This window comes from Gorilla gorilla, chromosome 19 (genome assembly GCF_029281585.2).
Source record: "Gorilla gorilla gorilla isolate KB3781 chromosome 19, NHGRI_mGorGor1-v2.1_pri, whole genome shotgun sequence".
Taxonomy (NCBI): domain Eukaryota; kingdom Metazoa; phylum Chordata; class Mammalia; order Primates; family Hominidae; genus Gorilla; species Gorilla gorilla.
Window position 1 is genome coordinate 30,613,216 of NC_073243.2, and position 24,544 is coordinate 30,637,759.

The 24,544-nt window shown below is 39.9% G+C and overlaps 1 protein-coding gene across 3 annotated transcripts in view; it reads right to left on the minus strand.

Annotated features, from left to right (window-relative positions):
- The window catches only part of TEKT3 (tektin 3), a 38,118-nt gene extending 24,309 nt beyond the window's left edge, over positions 1–13,809 (minus strand). For 2 of the 3 annotated variants that reach the window (XM_019012938.4, XM_063700638.1), the window contains exons 1-3: positions 13,646–13,809; positions 12,146–12,179; positions 2,771–3,378 (exon numbers count right to left, since the gene is read on the minus strand). In XM_019012938.4, the coding sequence (XP_018868483.3) occupies positions 2,771–3,349 (579 nt within the window). In that variant the 5' untranslated portion in view covers positions 3,350–3,378; positions 12,146–12,179; positions 13,646–13,809. The remainder of the gene's footprint in view (positions 1–2,770; positions 3,379–12,145; positions 12,180–13,645) is intronic. The other variant, XM_019012940.4, reaches the window with a different exon arrangement.
- Between the last annotated feature and the right edge of the window lie 10,735 nt (positions 13,810–24,544).

The following is a 24,544-nucleotide window of genomic DNA, read 5'->3' on the forward strand; positions in this document are numbered from 1 at the left end:
ATGAATCTCTGCTGCTAGTTAAAAGGTAAAGAGGTAGCTCTTCAAAATAGTTTGAAAATATTCCTAACTTGGAAAGTTGACAAAATGAAGCAGATGGCATTTACTTGATCCCCGCAAATTAGCATTTGAGGGCATTAGTTGGCATTACTTTCTTCAGGTGAGATAGTTCAGTAACATGAGACACAAGTCTTCAAGATATTATTTCTAAATATTTTCTACTGAGAATAGGAAGAAATGAATGACTATCTTTAAAAACATCAAAATTTTTGTGTTGCCAAAAGTCCCAGTGATTATTTTTAAAGTGTCATTTATTGTTTTCCCAATTATCAAAATAATATGCCTTTACTCACTAAAGAGAAAAAATATAGAAAACTAGAAAATATGATTTAGCCATACTCCTATTACTACTTTGTTCATCTTAACAAGATAGAGGTTATAATGTTCTTACAACTTTATATTATGCTTTTTAGTATTGACATTAAACAATAGACCCAAATCATGAAATATTCTTTGAGATAAAGTATGTTAGTGGCTCTAATGGAAAACAGCTTAAATTTCTAACAATAAATTATGTATGAAAGAACATTATGTAGCAGTTAAAATGCTTTTCTCGAAGACTATTCCATAACATAGGACTCCCAAATAATATTAAATTTTTAAAAGCATAAAATATAATGGTATGTATACTATAATCCAGATATACTATCACTGAACAAAATCTTTGAGTGAATCTCTAATTGTTTAATAGTATCACCAGAAGAAGAATTAACGGGTAGAGGGGAACTCTGATTATTTTGATATGTATTACCAAACTGCTTCCCAGGAAATTTCTACCAATCCATAGCCCCACCAGTAATATATGAAAGTGCCCATTTTCTGCTCTTACGCCAGCTCTAAATGTCATGCATTTTCATTATTGCAAATTTGATAGGCCAAAGGTAGTTATTTCATTGATTTAATTTGTATTTTATCATTAAGCTTTAACATTTTTTCTTATATTTGTTGATCGCCTATATTTTCTCTTTGGAGGCTTATTTGTTCATGTGACTAAATTTAAAAAGGACCCTCTAATACTGTGTTGACAATAAATTTTCAAACACACAAGAACATCTGGACAAAAACTGCAGAAAAAATTCAAATTAGAACCATCTTTCTGAAAGTAGTCATCACTGAAAGGGTTACTAAGAGAAGAAACTGAATCTCCACTGGAAATTAAGAAAGTAGCTATCATTTTAAGGATATTTTCAATTCTTAAAGGCAGTCAAGGGTAGGAAGAACCGTAGAATAAACCAATACTTCAGAGTAATCGGATGCTCAGGGAAGGCGTAGAAGCCCTTCAGATTCTAAACAAAAATTTATGATGAATTAATTCAAAAAGATCATTAGTGAACTATCAGCCGTTCTCAGGATTCCTGGGGATTGTGTGCCTCTGTATGTGTTTTTGTACAGCGGGGAGGGGTTGCAGTAGGAAGTGACAGTGCGCAGGGTGCCCCAAGAAACTCCTCCACTCACCAGACTTTCAGCTCCTTGATTCTCTAAACTCTTCTACTCTACAGATGCTGTGGTAGAGAACTACAGCAAGTGCTCATCACATGGGAATAAGTCATGCAAACATGAGGAAAAATGGTGCCAGCTGTGCTCATCAAAATGTATACTTCTAAAATAATTTGTATAATTTGTACATCTTCAAACATGGAATGTCTTCTTTCAATGGAGGAGGGTGGAATGGGGTTGGAGGGCCCATCGCATAGCCTGAGGGTTAGAGGTGACCTGAGCCCATTCAGAAGCCTGGTCAGAGGCCAGTAACCAACTGAAATGCTCCCTACATTACTATGGCAACTGGCCAATCTCTAGCACCATTTTTCTATTTAATCAAGCAAATTCCATGTCCTAAGATGGTCTCATTTGATGATGTCACTAAGTCCTAAAAGGGAATCATAACATATATACAGGAGGCGTTTCATGATACAGACTAAAAAAATAAAGGTTTTGGTCTCAAATATTGTTTATTTTAATTTAGCGACAGCAGTGATGAAGCAGCCTATTTAAGAGACAAGATGGTCATAAGGTTTGGATCTGTGTCCCTGCACAAATCTCAAGTCAAATTGTAATCCACAATGTTGGGGGTGGGGCCTGGTGGGAGGTGATTGGATCGTGGGGGTAGATCCTTCATGAATGGTTTAGCACCATCCCCTCGGCACTGTTCTCAGGATAGTGAATGAGTTCTCTGGAGATCTGGTTGTTTAAAAGTGTGTGGCACCTTCCCCCCTTCTCTCTTGGCCCTGGACCCTTCATTTAAGATACCTGCTCCTCCTTTGCCTTCTGCCATGATTGGAAGCTTCCTGAGGGCTCCCCAGAAGCAGAAGCCATTATGCTTCCTGTACAGCCTGTAGAACCAGGCTCCAATTAAACCTCTTTTCTTTATAAATTACTGAGTCTCAGGTATTTCTTTATAGCAATGTGAGAATGGCGGAATACAGATGGCATGTTCACCTTAAAACATTGTGTGTCCTAATGGTGTCTCTTTAATTGGTCTTCTTTGCTTTGCATTCAGAATTACCTCTTAAAGTGGTTGTTCTTAAAGTGTATAATGCATTAAAAAAAAAATAGGCAGTGGTTTTGCCATTGCTGAAAACAGTCACAGATTTATTGATAGGGGGTTGGCTTCAACAGATGAAGTAAAATATAAGTCAATATATAAATAACCACAGTAACTCAACCAGTGGGTTATAATCATAAAAATTCAGTGTGTTCTATCATAAGGTCTTACCTGAAGAGGGGCTTCAGTCTCCATCAAAGCCCGCTCCAGTCTTTTCTTCACATCAGTAAGTGCATTTGTCTCTCCAATCATTTCATCCAACTCATGAATGATTTCAGATTTCCAAAACCCTATGTCATTGACACGTTCTCCCAGATTTTGGGTTGTGTCTGCGTGAGTTTTTCTTGTTTGTTGATATTTGTCTTGAATCAGGCGAGATGTATCCACTCTTAGTTTCTCCGAATTATGTCGGAAAGTGTTGGACTCTTGATAGTTTGTTAAATTGGACCTGTACCAGTCATCCGGTGTGTATCTTGTGAAGAAAGTGGTTCTGTTGGAAACAAAGGGAAGCATGGTATTCTCGGACACCCTCTGTGATCTGGCGCAGTACGGGGCCACGCTTGGGGAATTGGAGGCGACTTTGTAGTATGTGCTGGGTCTCCAAGGAAGGCTCAGGCTATGGGTCAAATTGGAGTGGGGAAAGCGGTCCCTGTAGCTTGAGGCCATGGTACTGATGGCTGGTAGAAAGTTGGTTGGTGTTGGTCTAGGGTGGGCGTAAGTTGCCGTTAAAGTACAACCTACACGTTCCATGATGCCAAAACACTATTTGTAAATCTCTCCTGTTAAAAAATAAAAAGTAAAATAAGACAGTCACATAAAATAATCTCTGGTGAAACATACAGATAAAAGGCCACATCTGACTTAGTATCAGTTGCAGAGGCCCCGAACACATTAGATGCTTGTTCTCATTTGTTATCCACATTCACCATTGATAATATATTCCAACAAAGTTTTTTTTAATCTCTATGTCTCTAGAATGTATAAAGATCACATTTTTATTGGCCATTTGAACTTTTGAATTTTTGTGAAAATTATGAGAGTAATATCGTCTTCTTGTAACAAATTCAAATTAGGAGCCTAAACTATGCATCTTAACGGATAGGGATTCAAAATAGATTTCTCACTTGAAGTCAGGAGTTCGAGACCAGCCTAGCCAACAAGATGAAATGTCGTCTCTGTTAAAAATACAAAAATCAGCCAGCCGTTGTGGCAGGCACCTGTAATCCCATCTACTCAGGAGGCTGAGGCAGGAGAATGGCTTGAACCTGGTGGCGGGGGTGGGGGCAGATAGATTGCAATGAGCTGAGATCGCACCACTGCACTCCAGCCTGGGCTAAAGAGAGACTCCGTCTAAAAAATAAATAAATAAATAGATTTCCGTCTCAAACCATGATAGACTAATAAAAACTAGACTTAGCCTCTTATATCTAAAAATCTAGACAAGAAACTACTGATTTCAGACATTGGACAATGGACAGCACAGGATAACAATGGTGTGGTTGATATGCAAACGCAGCTTGAGGCAAGTACCTGGATCTCCTTTCCTGGCAACTTACAACCTGTAAGCACCTCGAATGTATAACAGAAATCCTAGGGAAGCCATGGGGTTATGAGGGCTAAGACAATGCTAAGTATTTAGAAGGCTTAGCAGAGTGTCGGACACATAGAAAGTGTGCAATAGATCTTAACTTTTTAAATTGCTACCTCAGAGAAGTAGATAAAGTAAAAGAAAAATATCCTTCCTCCCCACAAAGGTGAACTCCTCAGAAGTAGCCACTAAATAGTTCATTAATAGTTGTATCTTTCCAGATTTTTCCTATTCATATACCAACATGTGTATTATTTACATTTTATATACCTCTACCTATATACCATCTATACCTATATATAAAGCTTTTTAATACAAAAACTGAATTATCCTAATCATTGTATATATCATTGTAGATCTTTTTTTTTTTTTTAACTTAAGTATATTTTCTGGGCCACTCCCCCTGTTGGAACATACAGATCTACTTCATTCTTTTTACCAGTCCCATTGTCTGAAACTTTTGGTCGTTATTATTCCAGAAAGCCAAGGATGCCACAGACCATTACGTATCTTTTAGCATTTAAATGTCATTCTGTTTTGGGGTTAATGTCTATGGACTTTTTTACTAAAAAGCAAAACTACAATCAGATCCAATTCTATGCACTGCTCAGAAAAATAAAAATTCTTTAGTGACTACTTAAATAGCTATGTCTTGAGGACTTTGGTACCCAAGTACAAAATAATCTATCTGTAGAATTGCGTTCAAGTCAAAATCCACACAGATCACATGATAAAATAGCTACCCGTGGCCCTGTGCTTATAGAACCCTAGTTCTCTTTCTGCTAAATTCTTCCTTCCTACGGCCCCCAAACGTGTTTTACTGGCCAAACTTACAGACTGATGGTGAAAACAAAAGCCTTAGTTACCATTTGCAGTTCTTTGCTTCAATTTAAAACTTAAACATTACTTTTTGAAAAAGGAAATTTAAAGTACTGAGGCATTAGGGTCCTTAAAGTTGTCTTTAGTTCCAACCCCTTCCCTATGTCAGATCAATAAATAATCTGGTTTATTTCTAGCAAGAAACTTCAAGTGGTGATGGACCACTCCTACTTGGCTTTGGTTTATTTTATTTTATTTTTATTTTTTAGACAGAGTCTCGCTCTGTCGCCCAGGCTCCAGTGCAGTGGCATGATCTCGGCTGACTGCAAGCTCCGCCTCCCAGGTTCACACCATTCTCCTGCCTCAGCCTCCCGAGTAGCTGGGTCTATAGGCGCCCGCCACCATGCCCGGCTAATTTTTTTGTGTTTTTAGTAGAGTCGGGGTTTCACCATGCTAGCCAGGATGGTCTCGATCTCCTGACCTTGTGATCCACCCACCTCGGCCTCTCAAAGTGCTGGGATTACAGGTGTGAGCCACCACGCCCAGCTGGTTTATTTTATTTTCAGAGACAGAATCTTGCTGTGTTGCCCAGGCTGGAATGCAGTGGCATGATCACTGCTCACTGCAGCCTTGAACTCCTAGCCTCAAGCAATCCTCCCAAGTAGCTGGAGCTACAAACACATACCACCATGCCTGGCTACTTTTATTTATTTATTTCAGTAGAGATGAGCAGGTTTCACTATGTTGCCCAGGCTGGTCTCAAACTCCTGGACACAAGTGATCCCCCACCTCAACTTCCCAAAGTGCTGGGATTACAGGCATGAGCCATCATGCCCAGCCTGCTTAATTCTTGACAATAAGAGATCCGGAAACCAATAGCTCACTTCATCCTTCAACCATGGAATTTCACGTGTAGAATGCCACGTGAGTTTTCCCAGCATTTGTTATATTGGCATCTTGAGACGTCTCAACCCATGTTTGAAACGTGAGTCATCTGCTCCGGGGGTGATATCTGAAGATGCAGAGGTTTACACACCAGATGAGATATGTGGACTGAGAAAAACAAATATAGTTTACAAAAGCACCTGGTGATGTGTTTTTTAATTAGAGGTGAGATTTGTCTTAGAATCTGGAATCTAAAGCATAAAGCATAGTGGTTTACAGATCACAGAAGTAGAACTCCTCATGTACAGCAGTCAGTTTCATATGGAGAGAATATTTTACAGCCACACCTGAAGTTCTAGCTCCACCAGCCATCTTGTAAGCCATTCAGGAAGACTGAATAAAAGACATCACGTGGGGATGGTTTCACCAAAATATCCCACTGTCATGCATTTTGGGCCATTAATGGTCAAGAAAACCAAGACTGTCATGAACTAAGAAATACTTAAAAACTGAAAACTGATTTCTACCTCCAACCATGACAGAATAATAAAAACCAGACTTAGCCTCTTATATCTAAAAATCTAGACAAAATATATGAAACAACTGCATTCAGACCTCAGACAACAGGCATCATAGGACTCTGATCCTTGAGAGAAGGGAAACAAATAAGGTGAGCCCTCTGATTGTCAAGGCATTGTGCCTAAAGGCAATTTTCAGACAATGAGAAAAAACATGAAAACTGAACAGAGCCTGGCAGCTTTTGTGAGTTGAGAAAGTGATCAGAATTCAGGGAGGCTGAGAAAGCTAGAAAATGTAGAGCAGGTTTCTGGAATAAAGTGAGCTATGCAGAAATAGAGATCCAGAAATCTACAAAGGGATCTTTGTGAGTCTTTGCTGAGAATAGGCTGCACATGCATCAAGGAACACTCCACAAACCTTGGCAAAGAGTGATGGCAGAGCTGTTAGCTGAACAATTTCTAGAACTCACAGAGGGTGGAGATACACTATGAACACAGACTAACTAGATTGGAGGGTCACTGACAATCACCTGGAGCATTCAAGGGAGACACTAGAGAGGCCACACGTTAGAGGTAGGGCTGAACTATGCCTGGAGTGAAGGTAATGAAGACTCACTCTAGCAAAGCTTGAAAACAGGTCTCAAAGATATCAAGCTAATCCACAAGTAACTTAACTACCTGACATCAAGACACTCAAATATGTAACATCACAATGTCCAGCATCCAGTCAAAAATGACCAGACATAATAAGGAGCTCAAAAATGTAACCCCTAAAGAAAAATCAGTCAATGGAAGGAGGCCTAGAAATGGCAGAGATGATGGAACTAGTAAACTACATACAAGTATTTGATACAAGGACATTGAGAAGACAGAAATGGAAGACTGGAGAAGAACCAAACAAACTTCAGGAATAAAACATACAATATATACTTGCACAACTTCACTACATGAGATTAACAGCACATTAGAAGTTAGTGAGCTCAGACATTTTTTTTAACTAAAAAAGAAAATTAAAAGCACCTTGGTAACCTATGGTGCAATAGCAAAGGTTCTAATATTAAGGTTTTGCAGTGCCATTAAAAAAAAGTAGAGCAACAAAAATATTTGAGGAAATAATGGCCGAATATTTCCCAAATTTGCTGAAAACTATAAATACCTAGGTCAAGAAGCTCCACAAACTCCAAGAATACACACACACACACACACACGTGCACACACACAACCCCCTGCTGCCACCACCATTCCAAGGCTCATAATCAAAATGCTGAAAACCAGTGATAGAGAGAAAATTTGAAAATCAGAGAGGAAGGACATATTTGGAAAAAAAGAACGAAGATAAGAATTAGTGCTGAATTATTGTCAGAAACTACCCAAACCAGAAGACAAACAACATTTTAAAGGGGCTGGAAGAAAGTGTAAGCCTCAAATTCTATATCTAGTGAAAATATCCTTCAAAAAATGAAGGTGAAATAAAATCTTTTCATAAAAACAAAATCCAAAAGAATTCATCAGCAGCAGACCTGCAATAAGAGAATTGTTAAAGGAAATTCTTCAGGCAAAAGGAAATTATACCAGATGGAAACTTGGATCTACACAAAGAAATAAAAATGTCAGAAATGGTAAGCATGTGTGCTAATAAGAAAAAAAAAAATCTTTCTAACTTTCAAATTTCTTTAAAAGATCATTATTTAAACTAAAAATAAAAAATTGTGGCATTAATAAAATAGAAGTAAATTATATGGTAGCCATAGCACAAATGATAGGAGGGCTTAGATGGCCATATTAGATTATAAGGGTCTTATAACTGAAGTGAAATAATGTCATTTAAACATATACTGTGATAAGTTAAAAATATGTATTGCAAACTTTAGAGTAGCCAGTTCTCAAAATGTAAACTAAGGACCCATGGGTATGCCTAAGACCTCTTTGGAGGTGAAATGGTCAAAATTGTTTTCATAGTAAATACTCAGATGCCATTTGCCTTTCTCACAAATTTACGATGGAGCTTTTCAGAGGTGACATGATACATACTATCACAACAGGCTGAATGAGGATGAGAGCCCAGCTACTAAGCTAAAAATTACTGTGCCAAAAATATAAAACAATACTAAATACTTCTTACTAAATTATTTTTTGTTTCAGAAAATACTTTAATAAAAACATTATGTTAATGTATAATGGATTATTATGGTTATTTAAAAATAATTTATAGTTTTTAATTTCTAGTATAATAAATACAATAGGTATAATCCACATAAGTAAAAGCTCTTTGAGGTCCTCAATATTTTTAAGAATGTAAAGGTGTCCTGAGATAAAAATGTTTTTGAACCACTGAGCTGGAGCAATACCTAAGACTAAAAAACAAGAGTTTTGACCAATAATGAAGGAAAAAAATGGAAGACAAAAAAGACTCATAATTATTCCAAGAGAAAAGAGAACCAAAAATAAGACAAAGAAAAAACAGAAAAATGATACAAATCCAACTATGCTGATAATTAAACAATCCAATTAAAAGGCACAGATTATTAGAAATTGTTTTTAAATAGCAATATTGAACTATAAGCTGTCTAGGAAAAATCTCATTTTAAATATAAAACACAAATATGTTAAAAATAAAAATATGGGCTGGGCACGGTGGCTCACGCCTGTAATCCCAGCACTTTGGGAGGCTGAGGCTGGTGGATCACGAGGTCAGAAGTTCAAGACCAGCCTGGCCAAGATGTGAAACCCCAACTCTACTAAAAATACAAAAATTAGGCATGGTGGAAGTTGCCTGTAATCCCAGCTACTCAGGAGGCTGAGGCAGAGAATTGCTTGAACCTGGGAGGCGGAGGTTGCAGTGAGCCGAGATCATGCCACTGCACTCCAGCCTGGGCGACAGAGTGAGAAAAGAAAAAAGAAATAAATAAAAGTATGAGAAAAGATAGACTGTTTAAACACTAATCAAAAGAATACAGAAGTGGCTATATTAATATCAAATCAAGTAGACTTCTAAACAAGAAATGTTATCGGAGATAAAAAGAAAAATAAGGATAAAGGGATCAGTCAAGGAGATATAACAATATTAAATGTTTATGTAATCATTTACCTAACTTTCAACACCTAAAGCAAAAACTGACAGAACTAAAATGAGAAATAGACAAATCCACATTATATTTCAATATTTCAACATTTGTCTGTTAGTAAATCATAGAGCAAGTAAACAAAATATTGGTTAATACATAGAATATTTGAACAACATTACAACTAACTGGACCTAATTTGCATCTTTAGAACACCCTACCCAAAATAGGAGATACGCACTATCCCCAACTACACAGAAAACATTCACCAATGTAGACCATATCGTGAGTCATAAACAAGTCTCAATAAACTTAAAATATCAAAATTATACAAAGTATGTTAACTGACCATATCAGAATTAAGTTAGAAAACAATAATAGAAAGATATTTGGAAAATCCCCAAATAGTAGCAAATGAAACAACACCTTACTCCATACATCATGAGTCAATAATTACATGGGAAATTAGAAAATATTCTTAACTGAATGAAAATGAAAACAGCATAACAAAATTTGTGAGACGCAACTAAAATAGTTATTAGAGGTAAATTTATAGCTTTAAGTGCTTACATTAGTAAATAAGAATGAGATAAAATCAGTGATCTGTGCTTTCATCTTAAAAGGCAGGAAAAAAAAAAAAAGTAAACCCAAAGTAGAAGGAAGAAAATAAAGGAGAAAAAAAATCAATGAAATAGAAAATAAACAAATAGAAAAGAAAAACAATGAAACTCTATCAATAAAATTGATAAACCACTTGATAGGCTTATCAAAATTAAAAAGAGAAGACAAATTACTAATATCAGGAATGGGAGAGGTAATATTCCTACAGATCTGCAAACATTATATAAAGTGAATAAAGCAATATTACTAACAACTTTATGGCAAGAAATTTGACAACATAGATGAAATGGACAAAATTTTTGAAAGGTACAAATAACCAAAACTGATTAAAGAAGAGTTAGAAAACCTGAGTAGCCTTGTAGTATTTTTTAAAAATTGAATCTACAGTTTAAAAACTTTCCTCAAAGAAAACTTCAAGCTCCAATGGGTTCACTGGTGAATTCTACCAAACTTTTAAGGAAGAAATACCTCAGTTTTTAAAAGCCTATGGCTTACTTTGGTGGTGCGCATTTCACAATGATTAACTTACTCTCTAAATTCTAACTCAGTCAATTCTTTTTTTTTTTTTCGACACGGAGTCTCCCTCTGTCCCCCAGGCTGGAGTGCAGTGGCGCCATCTTGGCTCACTGCAAGCTCCGCCTCCCGGGTTCACGCCATTCTCCTGCCTCAGCCTCCCACGTAGCTGGGACTACAGCTGCCTGCCACCACACCTGGCTAATTTTTTTTTGTTTGTTTTTGTATTATTTAGTAGAGACGGGGTTTCACCATGTTAGCTAGGATGGTCTCGATCTCCTGACCTCGTGATCTGCCAGCCTCGGCCTCCCAAAGTGTTGGGATTACAGGTATGAGCCACTGTGACTGGCATGTGCAGCACATACTAAGATCATTAACTGATGCTATAAATATCTCATATTTGCAAAGAAACAGCAAATTCTTTGGAAATGACTGAAAATAGCTATGGAAAAATCCCCTAAATTAGGCAACTGCTTATTATACATTTAATCATGATGTTTTGGTTTGAATGTTCCCCTCTAAAACTCAAGTTGAAATTTAATTACCATTGTGCAGTATTAAGAGGTGAGACTTTTAAGAGGTGATTATGTTATAAGGGGTCTGACCTCATGAATGGAATAATGCCATTATTGTGGGAGTGGATTAGTTATCACAGAAGTGGGCTCATGATAAAATAATAAATTCACCCCCGTCGTCTCTGTCTCTTTCATTCACTTGTCCTTCTGCCATATTATGATGTAGCAAGAAGACCCCTATCAGATGTAGCCCCTGGATCTTGGACTTCCTAGCCTCCAGAACTGTGAGCCCAATAAATCTCTGCCTTTATAAATCACCCAGTCTCTGGTATTCTGTTATAGCAGCAGAAAACTAAGACATGTGCCCAAACAGAATTTTAAGAAATGAGACATGGGCTGCAAAGTCAAATACAATGTTTGACTAGGTGCACTTAATTTACGGTCAACAGTTATTTACATACTGAAAAAATGCTACAATAGTCTTCCATAAATATTAACATACTAAATATAGAATCAATCACACAGAGATTTTAAGAACTGGAAAGCTCCATTTGCAATCCAAAAGTTGGCTTCATATTGGGTAAACATTTTATTAGCATATTTAAGCAAGACTTGAAGATCATAAATATTTTAAAGTACAAAAATCTACAGACCATTTTCTGCAGAAGACACAGGTTTACATGACTTGCCCCACACCCTGCCTTAGATCAGGGGCAAGCATAGGCTTGAAGGGCTCACATACAAACCTCTTCAGTTCCTTTGTAGCCACTTAATTACAGTTCCAAATTGGAGCGGAAATAAAACAGTGCTGCCAATACACTAACAAATACCAGAAGTAGAAGAAATCATATCAGACATCAATGTTTAATTTCTCTTTATGCATATATTACATAAGAATACAGGAAAACTTCATCTCTTCAAAAAAAAAAGTTTGGTTAAGGAACTCTATTCATCGATGGTATATAAATTATTACACATTGGAGAGCTACATGGTAGTGTCCAGTAAAGTTGAAATGGCAAATTACCTGTGACTCAGCAATTCAATTTCTTGGTATGTACCTAGAGAAATTCAAATATGTTTACAATTAGAATGTACAAGAATTTCTTTCTAATATTTTTAAAGGGAGCAAACTAAAAGTCCATCAACAGGAGGATGCATATATAATATGTGGTAAATTCATGCAAGAATCACCACACAACAGTTCAAATGAATGACCTGCAACACGTACAGCATAACCATTCTATCAACTTAAAAAGTAACAGTAGGCAGGGCGCGGTGGCTCATGCCTGTAATCCCAGCACTTTGGGAGGATCACGAGGTCAGGACTTCGAGACCAGCCTGGCCAACTTGGTGAAACCCCGTCTCTACTAAAAATACAAAAAAAAAAAAAAAAAAAAAAAAAAATTGGCCAGTTGTGGTGGCAGGCACCTGTAATCCCAGCTACTCAGGGGGCTGAGGCAGGAGAATCTCTTGAATCTGGGAGGCGGAGGTTCCAGTGAGCTGAGATTATGCCATTGCACTCCAGCCTGGGCGACAAGAGCGAGACTCCGTCTCAAAAAAAAAGTATACATTGGTTTGGGATAAACATATGAGTAGTAAAAGTATAAAAATATGCAGAATATAAGTAAATGCTAAATTCTGTTGGTTAATAGGGATAGGGAAGGAGAGAGGGGAATGGGATTTCCAAGGGTTACATAACAGACCTTAATTGTGCCTGTAATCGATTTTTTGTTGGTTTAAGTTTGGACTGGGTACATGGATTCACCCCTGGGTTCACTCTACTTATTGTGTGAAGTATTTTATTTTAAAGAAGAAAAAAGTAGAATATTTTGTCAGTTACCTCAAAACATTTTCGCCTGTTAGTAAAACTGTATATTTTTTTCACAATAATCAAACAAATACTTTTACCCATTTCCAGGATGTTTATTTCTCTACAATACTATATACATCCAGGAGAAAACATAAAGGGGTTTGCTCTAAACTGCCCAAACACAAGCGAAAGCTTTGCAGCCAGAGCTAAACAGAAACGGCTTTGGGCGGTGAGAGAACAGCTTTGATCTGAATTTCAGGAGCTCTGTCTACAAGACCAGGTGATTGAACTCTCCTCCCCGTGGCTACAGATCTGAAGGCTCGGCTATTGAAGCAGAGGGGACGAGGAACAGCGTGCGGGGCGGCCAGCACCGCAGTGGAAAGGCACAGCGCTGCTAACGGGTAATTATTAGAATTAAGAAATTAAACGAATTAGCACAGTGTCGGGGGTTCGGATGCCCCTTCCCTGGGCATCCCTTGAAAACCCTTGAAAAGCATCAGAAAGGTAAATTACGAGGAAACCAACGTCTGGGTGGGAGGTGCCTGTGGATTTTTAAGGTTTTTATTTGGAAAGAAAAGTGAAGATCGCGGGGAGGAATTGCAGGGTGTCCGCGACCTCCCGCGATCCTGAGGCCAGAAGTTGGAGTCCTGGTTGGCGAAGGGGGATCCTTTGGGGTAGTCCTAGAGGCAGGCTAGAGTCAGCGAGACCACTCACCTGTCGGCGGATGCCCGGCGAGGGGCGGGAAGGGGCTGTGGGAGGAAGGGGTCGCAGCCTACCACCTGCAGCCCTCGACTGGGGCCCAGACCAGTCTGGCCCTGGCCCCGCCTTTCCTATCTGTGACGATAGCAGCGCCTGAGGGCCACTCAGCGGCCGCCCCGGCCGGCTCGCCGGAGCTGACTGGCCAGTTATAGGAGAGGCGGGAGCTGTCAGTCCAGGAGGGAAACCCGTCGGGCGGCGGTTACTATGGACGCGTTCACGCTTAGTAACCGAGGCTCCCCGCCCTCCGGGAGACCTCCTTGGTTTGGGACGTGAAAGGGGTGAAGAGTAGCCCAAGGGAGAGGCCTTGGTGATTTCCCGACCTCTCCTGTGAAGCCTGATTCGGAACTCTTCCAGCTGCGAAGAACTTGGCCGATTCTAAGGCACATCAGGGCTGCCTGGAACCTTAACACCTGCCTAGGTGTTGACAAGCCCCCACCTTTCCTGACAAGCCTCTCTTCTCTCCAGCAGAGCTTCTCCTGTGACAGAATTATCTAGTGTTCCTTCCCTGCTTCCTCACTCTAAGAAAATGGTTTGGGCTTTCCCTCTCTCTCTTCAGCAAATATTTCCGTAAACAGCAGCCCTTACTGTTTCTTCCAGGTGCTGGCCCACATTTTTACATACATGCATCATTGCTCATCCATGCAACCTCTTTCCAACCCTGTAAGAGGGGTCTATATTGTACAGATGAAGAAACTGAAGTTCGAGAAGTTAATTGACCTAGACAATGTGACTCAGTGGCAGAGCTAACACTAAAACTCAAATCAGTCAAACTTCAAGGCATCTTTCCATGAGGCAGCAGTCTAACCGTGTGAGCAGCAAGAGAATTCATCGAGTTACTTTGGTAACTAGTAATGCTAAAGAAAATAAAGCCCTCAGTTAATTATTTTTGGCTTTTCTGGGAATCACTGTGTGGCACTCCACCCAAGGACGAGGCTAAGGGACTTACCAGGATAAGGCAGGCAGCCCAGCCCCTAAGAGACCTCAGTGAAGTGACTTCAAGTTGGGGGCTGGTCCTCAGCTTTGCCAATTCAGACTCTTGGTTATGCCAGTGTCCTGGGTTTATTAGAGGCTGACTCAGGCCAACCGAACTCATGGGAACCTAATCTAGAAAAGTTAGAATGCTGCCTCAAGTGTTTACATTAAGCAACACGACCCCTCTAACTGTGGAGATAAGCCCAGAGTATTTTCCCCAAAGAGGAAAACCACAGAAAACACCCAGTGCTCAGAGGCTACTCATTTGCCTAGACACAAGACTAGACAAGGCTCCCATACCCGACACCAGGGCACTGCAAATCCTGACTAGTTTTCCCACTATGTTCCTTATCAGCAACTTTTTCTACATTCGGCCTAAGAAACATTTCACTCTGAGCTGTCTTTTTTTATTACTTTTTTCTCATGCATAGTGTTCTGCATTTTGTATTTTCAGTATTCAGGACGGGCTTTGCAGATGCCTAGAATCCGTAGACAACGCAGCAAATGATGCCATGTTTGTTCTTTGGGCCAAAAGACTGGCAACTGTTCTAAAGTAGATCTGATTGCCCGCAAACTCTTTAAAGATGATGAGCAGTCTTTGTGCTTTGCACACATCTAGATGCCCAATAGCATTGCCAATTGAAGATGAAATTCATTCAATGTCTGATTTAAAAATAAACAGGTGAAATTATAGCAGAGTTTGATCTTTTCAAAGATATATTGAGTCCGTGAATTTCAAAAACCTCCTGATTAAAATTTCAGGTTAAATTGATCAACTCTGTTCTCCACAGAAAGGATTGAATGATGTTTTGGAAATAATTTAGATACCCTCTCAAAAAAAATTGTTTCATGATTATCAAGTCTTTGCCAGAATTGAAGTTAATGCTCACCCTTCAGTTTTACAGTACGATAGAGACCTCCTACAATGCTTATTAAAAAAAATAAAGCAAGGCCACTAGGATTCAGCTATTCAACCTTACTTTCTCAGCAGCTCCACAAGTTCAGGAATGTGTCTGTTTCTGTTCATCTCTGTATCCCCAGCATGGGGCTTCCTACCTGCCATGAAAGAGGGACTCAGTCAATGTTTGTTAAATGAAAGCATGAAGTGTGATGTTTAGTGGGGTAGGAAACTATCAAAGATACAGAAGTGGAGAGGCAATAAAGCAGACTTTGCCTATTTTATAACTTTGCCTTAGTCATTTTCATAACTTGAAGTCATTTTTATAACTTCCTTAGCTGCTACATTTTCACTCTATTTAGAGTCACCAAACCTCCTCTCCAGTCTTTCTGAGCCTTCCTATCACTCAACCATCGCCCTTCATCAAGATGCTATCAGCCCCTTTGAGCTGTCTATCCTTATCAGAAATCAAGTGTGGGCCTAGCCATCTTCACCCCTGGACTTCCACCCCCGTTCCCATCCTCACAGTGACTCACGTCCACAGCCTGCTTTCTCCATTTCTCCTCCAGCACTAAAGTTAATCATCACATTCTTCCTATTCCCCTGACCTCACCCCATGCCTCTCTCCCCCTCACTTACTGCGTGCTAGCTACACTGGCTTTTTTTGTTTGTTTGTTTGTTTTTGAGATGGAGTTTCACTCTTGTTGCCCATGCTGGAGTGCAATGGTGGTGCGATCTCTGCTCACCGCAAATTCTGCCTCCCAGGTTCAAGTGATTCTCCTGCCTCAGCCTCTCGAGTAGCTGGGATTACAGGCATGTGCCACCATGCCCCGCTAATTTTGTATTTTTAGTGGAGACGGGGTTTCACCATTTTGATCAGGCTGGTCTCGTACTCCCGACCTCAGGTGATCTGCCTGCTTTGGCATCCCAAAGTGCTGGGATTACAGGTGTGAGCCACCACACCCAGCCTACACTGGCTCTTATTCAGGTTTCTTGATGCTCTAAGCTCTTTGCCACCTCAGGGCCTTTGCACATGCCTTTGTGTCATTCCAGTTTCCAGTTATTTATTTTGTGTGATTATTTAATTAACATCTAAGTTCCCTTCCAGAATACGAGTGTCAACAGGGGAGCGGAGGGAAGGAAGCAGGACTGTTTTGCTCACCACTGAAAACTCAGCAGTTCACCTGGTGGTGCTGAGGAGGGCAGAGTACTGTGAGGAGGCCCATTGCACCTCTGACAGCTCCTAAGGGGGATTAAAACAAAAACACAAAACCAAAAACACCTCTCCCACAGCTGCGCTCACAGTTCAACAGAGGGATTAGAAGCCCGACTTTCTACTTCCAAACCCTGATGTGGATGATGAGAGGAAAGCTCCCGGCTCTGTCACAGCCGCTCCAGTGTTCCCAAAACCCAAATGTTCTGACAGCTCCCGGCTCTGTCACAGCCGCTCCAGTGTTCCCAAAACCCAAATGTTCTGACGGGAGCCCCCTATACATTTATTTGATGTCCTTGCTACGTGTCTGGCCCTTTGCCAAGTGCTGGAACGGAAACAAAGTGGGGTCACAACCCCAGTGGCTCCATCACAGCGCTGCTGGTGAGATGGGGAGCAAGTTCATTCAGGGATGAATCTTATAATTATCCTCTTCCAACCTTTGCTGGTTCCTCAGGGTTTAAAAAAGGAGGTCTCAACTCCTCAGATCAGCATCCAGAGCTCTCCATGATCTGGTCCTAGCCTGGCAGTGCAGCCCTGTGTCCACACTCCCCACTCCATGATCCCAAACATGAGTGAACATACAACCCTGCCTCTAACATCCTGTGATTTTTCTGATCCCTGACTTGCTCATGCTGTTCCCCATACTTAGCATCTTCTTCCTCCTTAATATTGCCCCAAATTTATAGAATCTACTCATGTTTTTATGTCAATGTCAAATGCTACCTCCAAAATACTGTTTGTTTTGTCTGTCAAAATTAATTTATTTTCCCTGTGTATATTTGTGTAGCGTGTACAATCCACTTGATGTTATGCTTACTTACTGATGTTTCTGACTCCATAGACTGAGCAGTCCTTGCATCTGCACACAGACACACACACCCCACCATTGCGCTGCACTAATACAAATCATAGTTACTATTTATTAAACCCTCACTCTGTGCCATATATCATATATTATGCTAGCTTTACATACAGTATTTCATTTATGGCTCCTCATACCACAGTGGGATAGGCCATTATCATTTCCGTTGTCTAAATGAAGTGGGGATTCCATTGGAGAGGTTAGGTAGCTTGACCAGTGCCACACAGACAACAAGAGGAAGAGCTGCGCTTTCAATCCAGTTCCTTCTGGCTTTCAGTTCTGTGCTCCTCACCTCTATACTACAAGCACAAAGTACCAACCATGAAGAAGTAGCTTGTAATGATTATGCCATGTCAGGAACCACTCATTCCATCCATGAACTCCTCCACCTCTTTCACCAGCCCTGAGAGGCAGGTATTACTGCACCAGCACCTAGTCAACAAATACTAATGGCTTGTTGAATTACTTTGTGTGAGACTGACAACAGCAGACAAAGCCAGTACTGGGACAGAGGTCCCCTGTTAGGAGGTCCTAAAGTCAACTTTTGTAGGGATGAAAACCTTTAAAAAGGCAGTCAGAATAATGACACTCTCCAGACAGGAGAGTGAGTGGTCCACAGAGTGGCCACAGAGCAGGTGGCTGGTCCAAGAGAGTTTAAACAAACCCCGCCCCCACCCCACCCCACCCCCATCCCCCACCCCCGACTCCCGCCCCGCTGCCGCCCAAGATTCTAGGACCGGAGTCCTTACAGGCGATGTTTGCTGCTAGCACAAAGTCCAATGGTACCACAAGAGTACTGGCTGAGACAGCTGAAGGTGCTCACAACTACTTTGTGAGATCCTTTAAAGATCTGCAAGATTATAATAGGGCAATGGAAAAACTTCTGCTCATTCTGGATGGCAGAGCAGGAGACAGTGAATGGGAAGCTTGTCAGACACGCAAGTGGATGAGAAAGCAAGCAGGGAGTGCCAGCAGAGTCTGCTTCCATCAGAAGAGGGGCGGCACTCGGGGCTGAAATGGAGTCAGCGAGTTCCACTCTTCAGCTCTGTAGCACACAAAAAAAGAAAATCTTACTGCATTAGTTTGGTGTTTCCGGAAGCGTGTTCCCTGAACTATTCAATCAATCAATCGTTAATAAAATAATAGTTCCATCAGCAAATAAATTTGTGAATTTCTAACACAAAAAAAGTTAAATACGTTTCTTTAACACAAGAATCCTCAGAGTCTGTAATGTGCCAATTTGTATTTTCCCATGGAATTCTAACCACAGAGTTTTTAAAACTCAGAACATTTTAACATCCCCCAGGACACTCATGGAACACAGTTTGGGGAACCTGCTTTAGCATAATGCAGCAATTCCAAATTTTAGCATTAACGTGCCCTAAAAATATATTTCAGTCAGAAAAAGAAAAATTTTTGCCCATATCTAGCTTATTTCAGACATTCTCTAAAGCTATATAGAAATAACTGACTTATCTGTGTATTCAGTATAGAAAACTCCATTGTGATTTGATGACAGTTTCCCTATTAAGTATCTTGTCTAGAAATGTGTGTGTGTGTGTGTGTGTGTGTGTGGGTGTGTGTGTGCATGAAGGTGATTCATGGAAAAGTAAAGAAAAAAAGAGTAAGAGAGGTGAAAGAGGTATAGTTGTCCTTTGGTATCCTTGGGGAATTGGTTCCAGGACCCCATAAATATCAAATTCTCAGATGCTCAAATCCCTTATATAAAAATAGCATAGTATTTGCACATAACCCACATATATCCTCCCATATACTTTAAATCACCTCTAAATTACTTATAATACCTAATACAATGTAAATGCCATGTAAATAGTTGTTATACTTTATTTTTTTATTTGTATTATGTTTTATTGTTGGATTGTTGTCTTTATTTTTAAAAAATATTTTCTATCCACAGTTGGTGAATCCAAGGATGTGGAATCTATAGATATGGAGGGCTGATGGTATATGGGGATGTGATTGAGGAGTGGAAGGGGAGGGCTGATGGTATATGGGGGTGTGAGTGAGGAGTGGAAGGGGAGGGCTGATGGCATATGGGGGTGTGAGTGAGGAGTGGAAGGGGAGGGCTGATGGTATGTGGGGGTGTGAGTGAGGAGTGGAAGGGGAGAGCTGATGGTATATGTGGGTGTGAGTGAGGAGTGGAAGGGGAATGTTAGGAAGTGGAAAAAGAAAACACTGCCTTTATAGCCAAACTGTCTCTAACCTGCTGATTTCTTCTAAAACCTTTTAAGTCCATACTTACATTTATAGCTATGTAAACAGAGAAATTGGAAATATTTGCATTGTAGGAGAGGTAACAGAAATGTCTTCCATCTCAATTTTATAGTAATATAGTTTCTAGACATGTGTTTTTTCACTGTTGTTGCAAATCACTTAGAAAAAAGTGGTATTTTACTCAGATTTTCATCATCAATATCAATGGTATTATTTTCCTTGATTTCTGCCCTGGGAATCTGTACTTTTGGAAACAGCAATGTCAATCTATGAACTGGATGTGGGATCTGAATGGACTTAACATGTAGAATATGACATTAATATTTACATAAAAGGGCTTCATGGAAGATTGGTTAGGAACCTCAACTGGGTGTGTAATGCATTCATTGAGAATTTTTATCACTTACAACGGCAAGGTGATACCAGTTGTCACGGCTGTGTTTTGCTTATGTTACTAAGCTATTAAAAGGGGTGTGTATCACTGTCAGCTTTTTCAACTGAATAGACTTTTTCAGAGCATGAAATTGCAGGGCATGCCTTGCTGGGAATGCTTCCAGAGAGCCAAGATGTGTAAACTCAGCCAGGATTATTCTTATCTGAATATCTATCCCGTGTTTAGTAGATGGAAGAGCTATGATTCAAAAGGTTAAGTGATATGCCCAAGGTCACAGTCACATTTTTGCTCATGATCAGTCTCCTGACCAAGTAGAAAGTGATGGGCTTCCACAGTGCTCTCTTTAGCTTCTCTGAGAGCCATTATGTTATTGTTGTATGTTTTCACAGATTGCCACTCCTGTTAGACTATGAGTCCCATGAGAATAAGGACAGTGTTTTTCCAGCCTTCATCACAGGAACCGTTTTTGAAGCACCTGCTCTGTGCAAGCCTCATATACCTCATTTATATCTCTCAGAGTAACCCCATGAGATTTATAACAGTACTTCTCTTTTACAGAGACTTAGAGGTTAGGTAATTTGACCAAGGCCACATTAGCTAGAAGGTGATACAGCTGGAATTCAACCTAGGATGTCTGACCCCAAAGCCTGTGATCTTTCCCCTACCTCAAATGGCTGTACCTTTTTCCTGTGCATTCTCCTTGTTAGTCCTTAGCACTGACTGACCATCGGGCTCGGCCTGTGGTGCACTTCTGCTATGTGTTTATTGAACGAATGCATGGATGGATGAGAATCATAACTTAGGAAACGATGACCAGCTTTCCTCCTGGAACTTACTGGTGGTGTGGTATTGGGCAAATCCCCAGATCAACTGGATCTCTCCATAAGAAGAAAACAATAATGCCTCACTAGTCCAAAGGGAAGATAATGAATCAGATGCTCTATCGAAGTCTTTTCCAGAAAATAGACTGAAGCTGGGATGCTCACTTGTAAATGGTTCTTGGAGAGCCCATCAGGCATGGAACCTATTTCTATAGGAACTGGCTGCTTCTCTTTTTGTCCTGGGAGAAATGTAACTCAAGGGAAAAGAAATCAAGGTTGGAGTTATCAGGTGAGATGTGTTATGAGTAATCAACAACCTCCCCAGCAGCCAAGATGGCTCGACAATCAATCAGTCTTCGTGCCTGAAGACTTTCTTGTATCATCTGGGACTACCCTGAACTTTAACCTTAAAGTTTCACTTAAAAGGTCCTGGTATTATTCACCGACAGTCCTATGTCATAAATTAATCATCATCAACAGCAAAAATGACTCATATTAAGCATTATAGGGAGATCTTTATAACCTAAAGAAGCAGATAGAGACACAGATGCGATACTTAGAGTGGGGAAAAATGCTTGGTTTAATGTTGTTAAGAGTCATTAAATGGTAACTGTTGGATTATGGATAGTGTTGTGTTATAGATTGTATTTTGTACTATGTATTTAAAAAACGGGGAACTATACCAAGGCTACCTAAAAAGATCTGACATTTTAAGATCTGAGGGCATTTATAATATGCTCTCTATGATTCTGTAGAAACCGAGTATTATAAAGAAACATTGACTACTACTAACAGAAGGACACAAACTGGTCTAAGGAGGCTGATATCTTATCAGAGGTACATGATGTTTCATCCAGATAAGCCAATAGGACCTTTATTAGTTTAGAAAAATTACCTTTCGAGCTCAGCTACTACCACTAGTAAGAAGTTAGAATTTTCTTAAGAGGAAGACAGAGCATGTCAAACAGAATCAGAGAGTCAACATCTCTAATTTACCGTCAGTCATGCAATCATTGAACAATTTTTAACTCTCAGTAGCATGCAAGACAATGAATTATGAAATGTGAGTGACAGTGGTGTACTGGAACTGGGTCATACTGGCTTGCAAGACTATAGTTAAATTTTCAAGAATTTTGCAAGCTCATTAAGCACAGCCTTTATTAAAAACTACATTATATAAATTTACTGTTTAGTAAATTATATTAAAACAATGGCAACAGATACCCAAAATTTATCACCTTCTAATTATTTCACAATATTTTATTGTTTTATGTCTTGAAGTTTATTTTCATCTATTGTATCTTTATAATGGAAACACTTTATCGTGATGTACTACTGAGCATCTCTTCCCAACTCTGACATCAGCAACATTGGTAGCTTGAAAATGACTACAGTGGGAGTATTTACATTATGGAAATGATCAACAGCCACAAAGCAAGGCTTGATTTATAGTTTTGTTGATTCTCTAAACTCAAGAAAGTGATGGAAAGTATAATGTACATTAAAGTATCTCCTGTTTGTAGCCATGAAATTGTGACAGGCACACACACACACACACACACACAAATTGAAGCTACATTCTCCCACTATTTGAAAATAATTATCTGATTCAGCAAAGAAGTCATTCGTGTCATTAAAGTTTCCATATACATCTTCATTTTTGTCTTGTTAATGTGAACGGAGCTGTCAACCAACATTCATGTTGGACTTCTCTTATTCATTAATTGCAACTACAGGTTGGTTAGAAATACAAGAGTTTGGCAAAAATCAACAAAATAATTCTGTAAAAACCAACTGGCTATATGGAATTTATAATACAGAGTATTTGTATATTTTATTACTATTTATAAATTATATGCTAAGAATTGTTTAATATCATTAAAATATAATAAACATTATGTACAGATACATACATTTTTCCCCAGAGATTCAGCTGTTAAATGTTTGCATCACTGTGAATGGGCCCCTGTTTCTGTCCTTAAGAGGTTAACATTTGGTAGGACGTGGGCAAAAATCCTACAGTGCAGGCTCTGGTGTAGTCAAAGCCATCAGAAAGAAACCCAGTCTCTTGGGAGCTCAGAAGAGGAAAAAGCACTGCCAGCCAGGAAAGACTGAAAGTTTTCATTTACGGGCTACAGAGAAAATTGTGTAGATCTTTAAACTGACAAGAGTTTGTGGAAACAAAAGCAGAGTTGGATATAGATAGATGTGCTGTATTTTTATAAAATATTTGAAATGTCATTTCTCAGTGATTTAATAAGAAAGTTAATTTATTTGTGTTGACATTGTTGGAAATAGTTTATCTTTTGTTTATAAACCAGAAACAGCCAGAGTCTGGCATGTGTTAACTTCAGTCTGATTTGTGCTGGTCTTTGTCTAATTTACATTCGCTTCAGTCAGCCAGTTATGAGGTTGCCAGGCTGTGGAGATGAAGGTGGCAGATAGCGGGCTGAGTCTTCCACAACCTGAGCGCAAGCTTCCAACACGGCTTGTCAGGCTATATAGGGAAGAATCTATTCAGCTTAGGGTGTGCGTGCTGACTGTGGGCCCCTGGGGAAGGAAGCCTCTCTAGCTATCTCTTTACGAAGCTATAGCAGACGCTGTCCACACTTCAACCCATGTCTCCTCGGACCCTTTGATCATTTTCCTGAGCACAGACTCCCCGTATGCTTATTCTTACATCTCCTTGAAGATGAACTGTCCTCAGGCTGCCAGAATCTACTTTGCTTAGGCAAGAAAGCCTGGAAGTGCTTGGGAATTTGTGCCTCAGGCCAATCCCTAACCAAAGACTAATGAGTTCTGGGGTATAAATACCCCAGATGCTCTTCTCCTGAGGCATGACCCTCTGAGGCATGACCTACCCTGTTTCCAGAGCTCCTCCTGTGGGAATGAACCAAAGTTACCCTCCTGGGACTTTGCTGGATACCACATTCCTGCATCTCCCAACTTCCCTTCTATAATAGATCCTACTTCCCCATTTCTTTCCCAGTTTTCCCTAGTAGAACATTTCTTGATAAATCACTTTCACACTAATCCTTGGAGTCTTCTTCTGGTGAACCTGACCTAAGACAGTGGCCATGTTTCATGTGGTGTGTTCCCCACCCCCATTTATTGGCCATGAATGTTTGGACCACAGGTAAACATCCAGCTCAAAGGTGGCCCCTCTGTGGACTGGCCAGTGGATTGAGGTGGCATAGCTCAAGAGCCAACCTAGGCAGATCCTCTCTCTCATGGGGTTTGATATTGAGTCATATAGAGAGTGACTGAGTCATCATATTTGATATTGCAAAACTCTGGCTGAGATTCACGACTCGATCTGCCAAGAAGCAATGAGATAACTCTCACTGGAGCCTTCTTGCGTTCTGAAGGACTTTGTCATTTGCAAACATGCTCCCATTTCCATGGCATTTCTTAATTCTATGTGATTCCTTCCTATAATCCTCATTACTCAAGGTAATG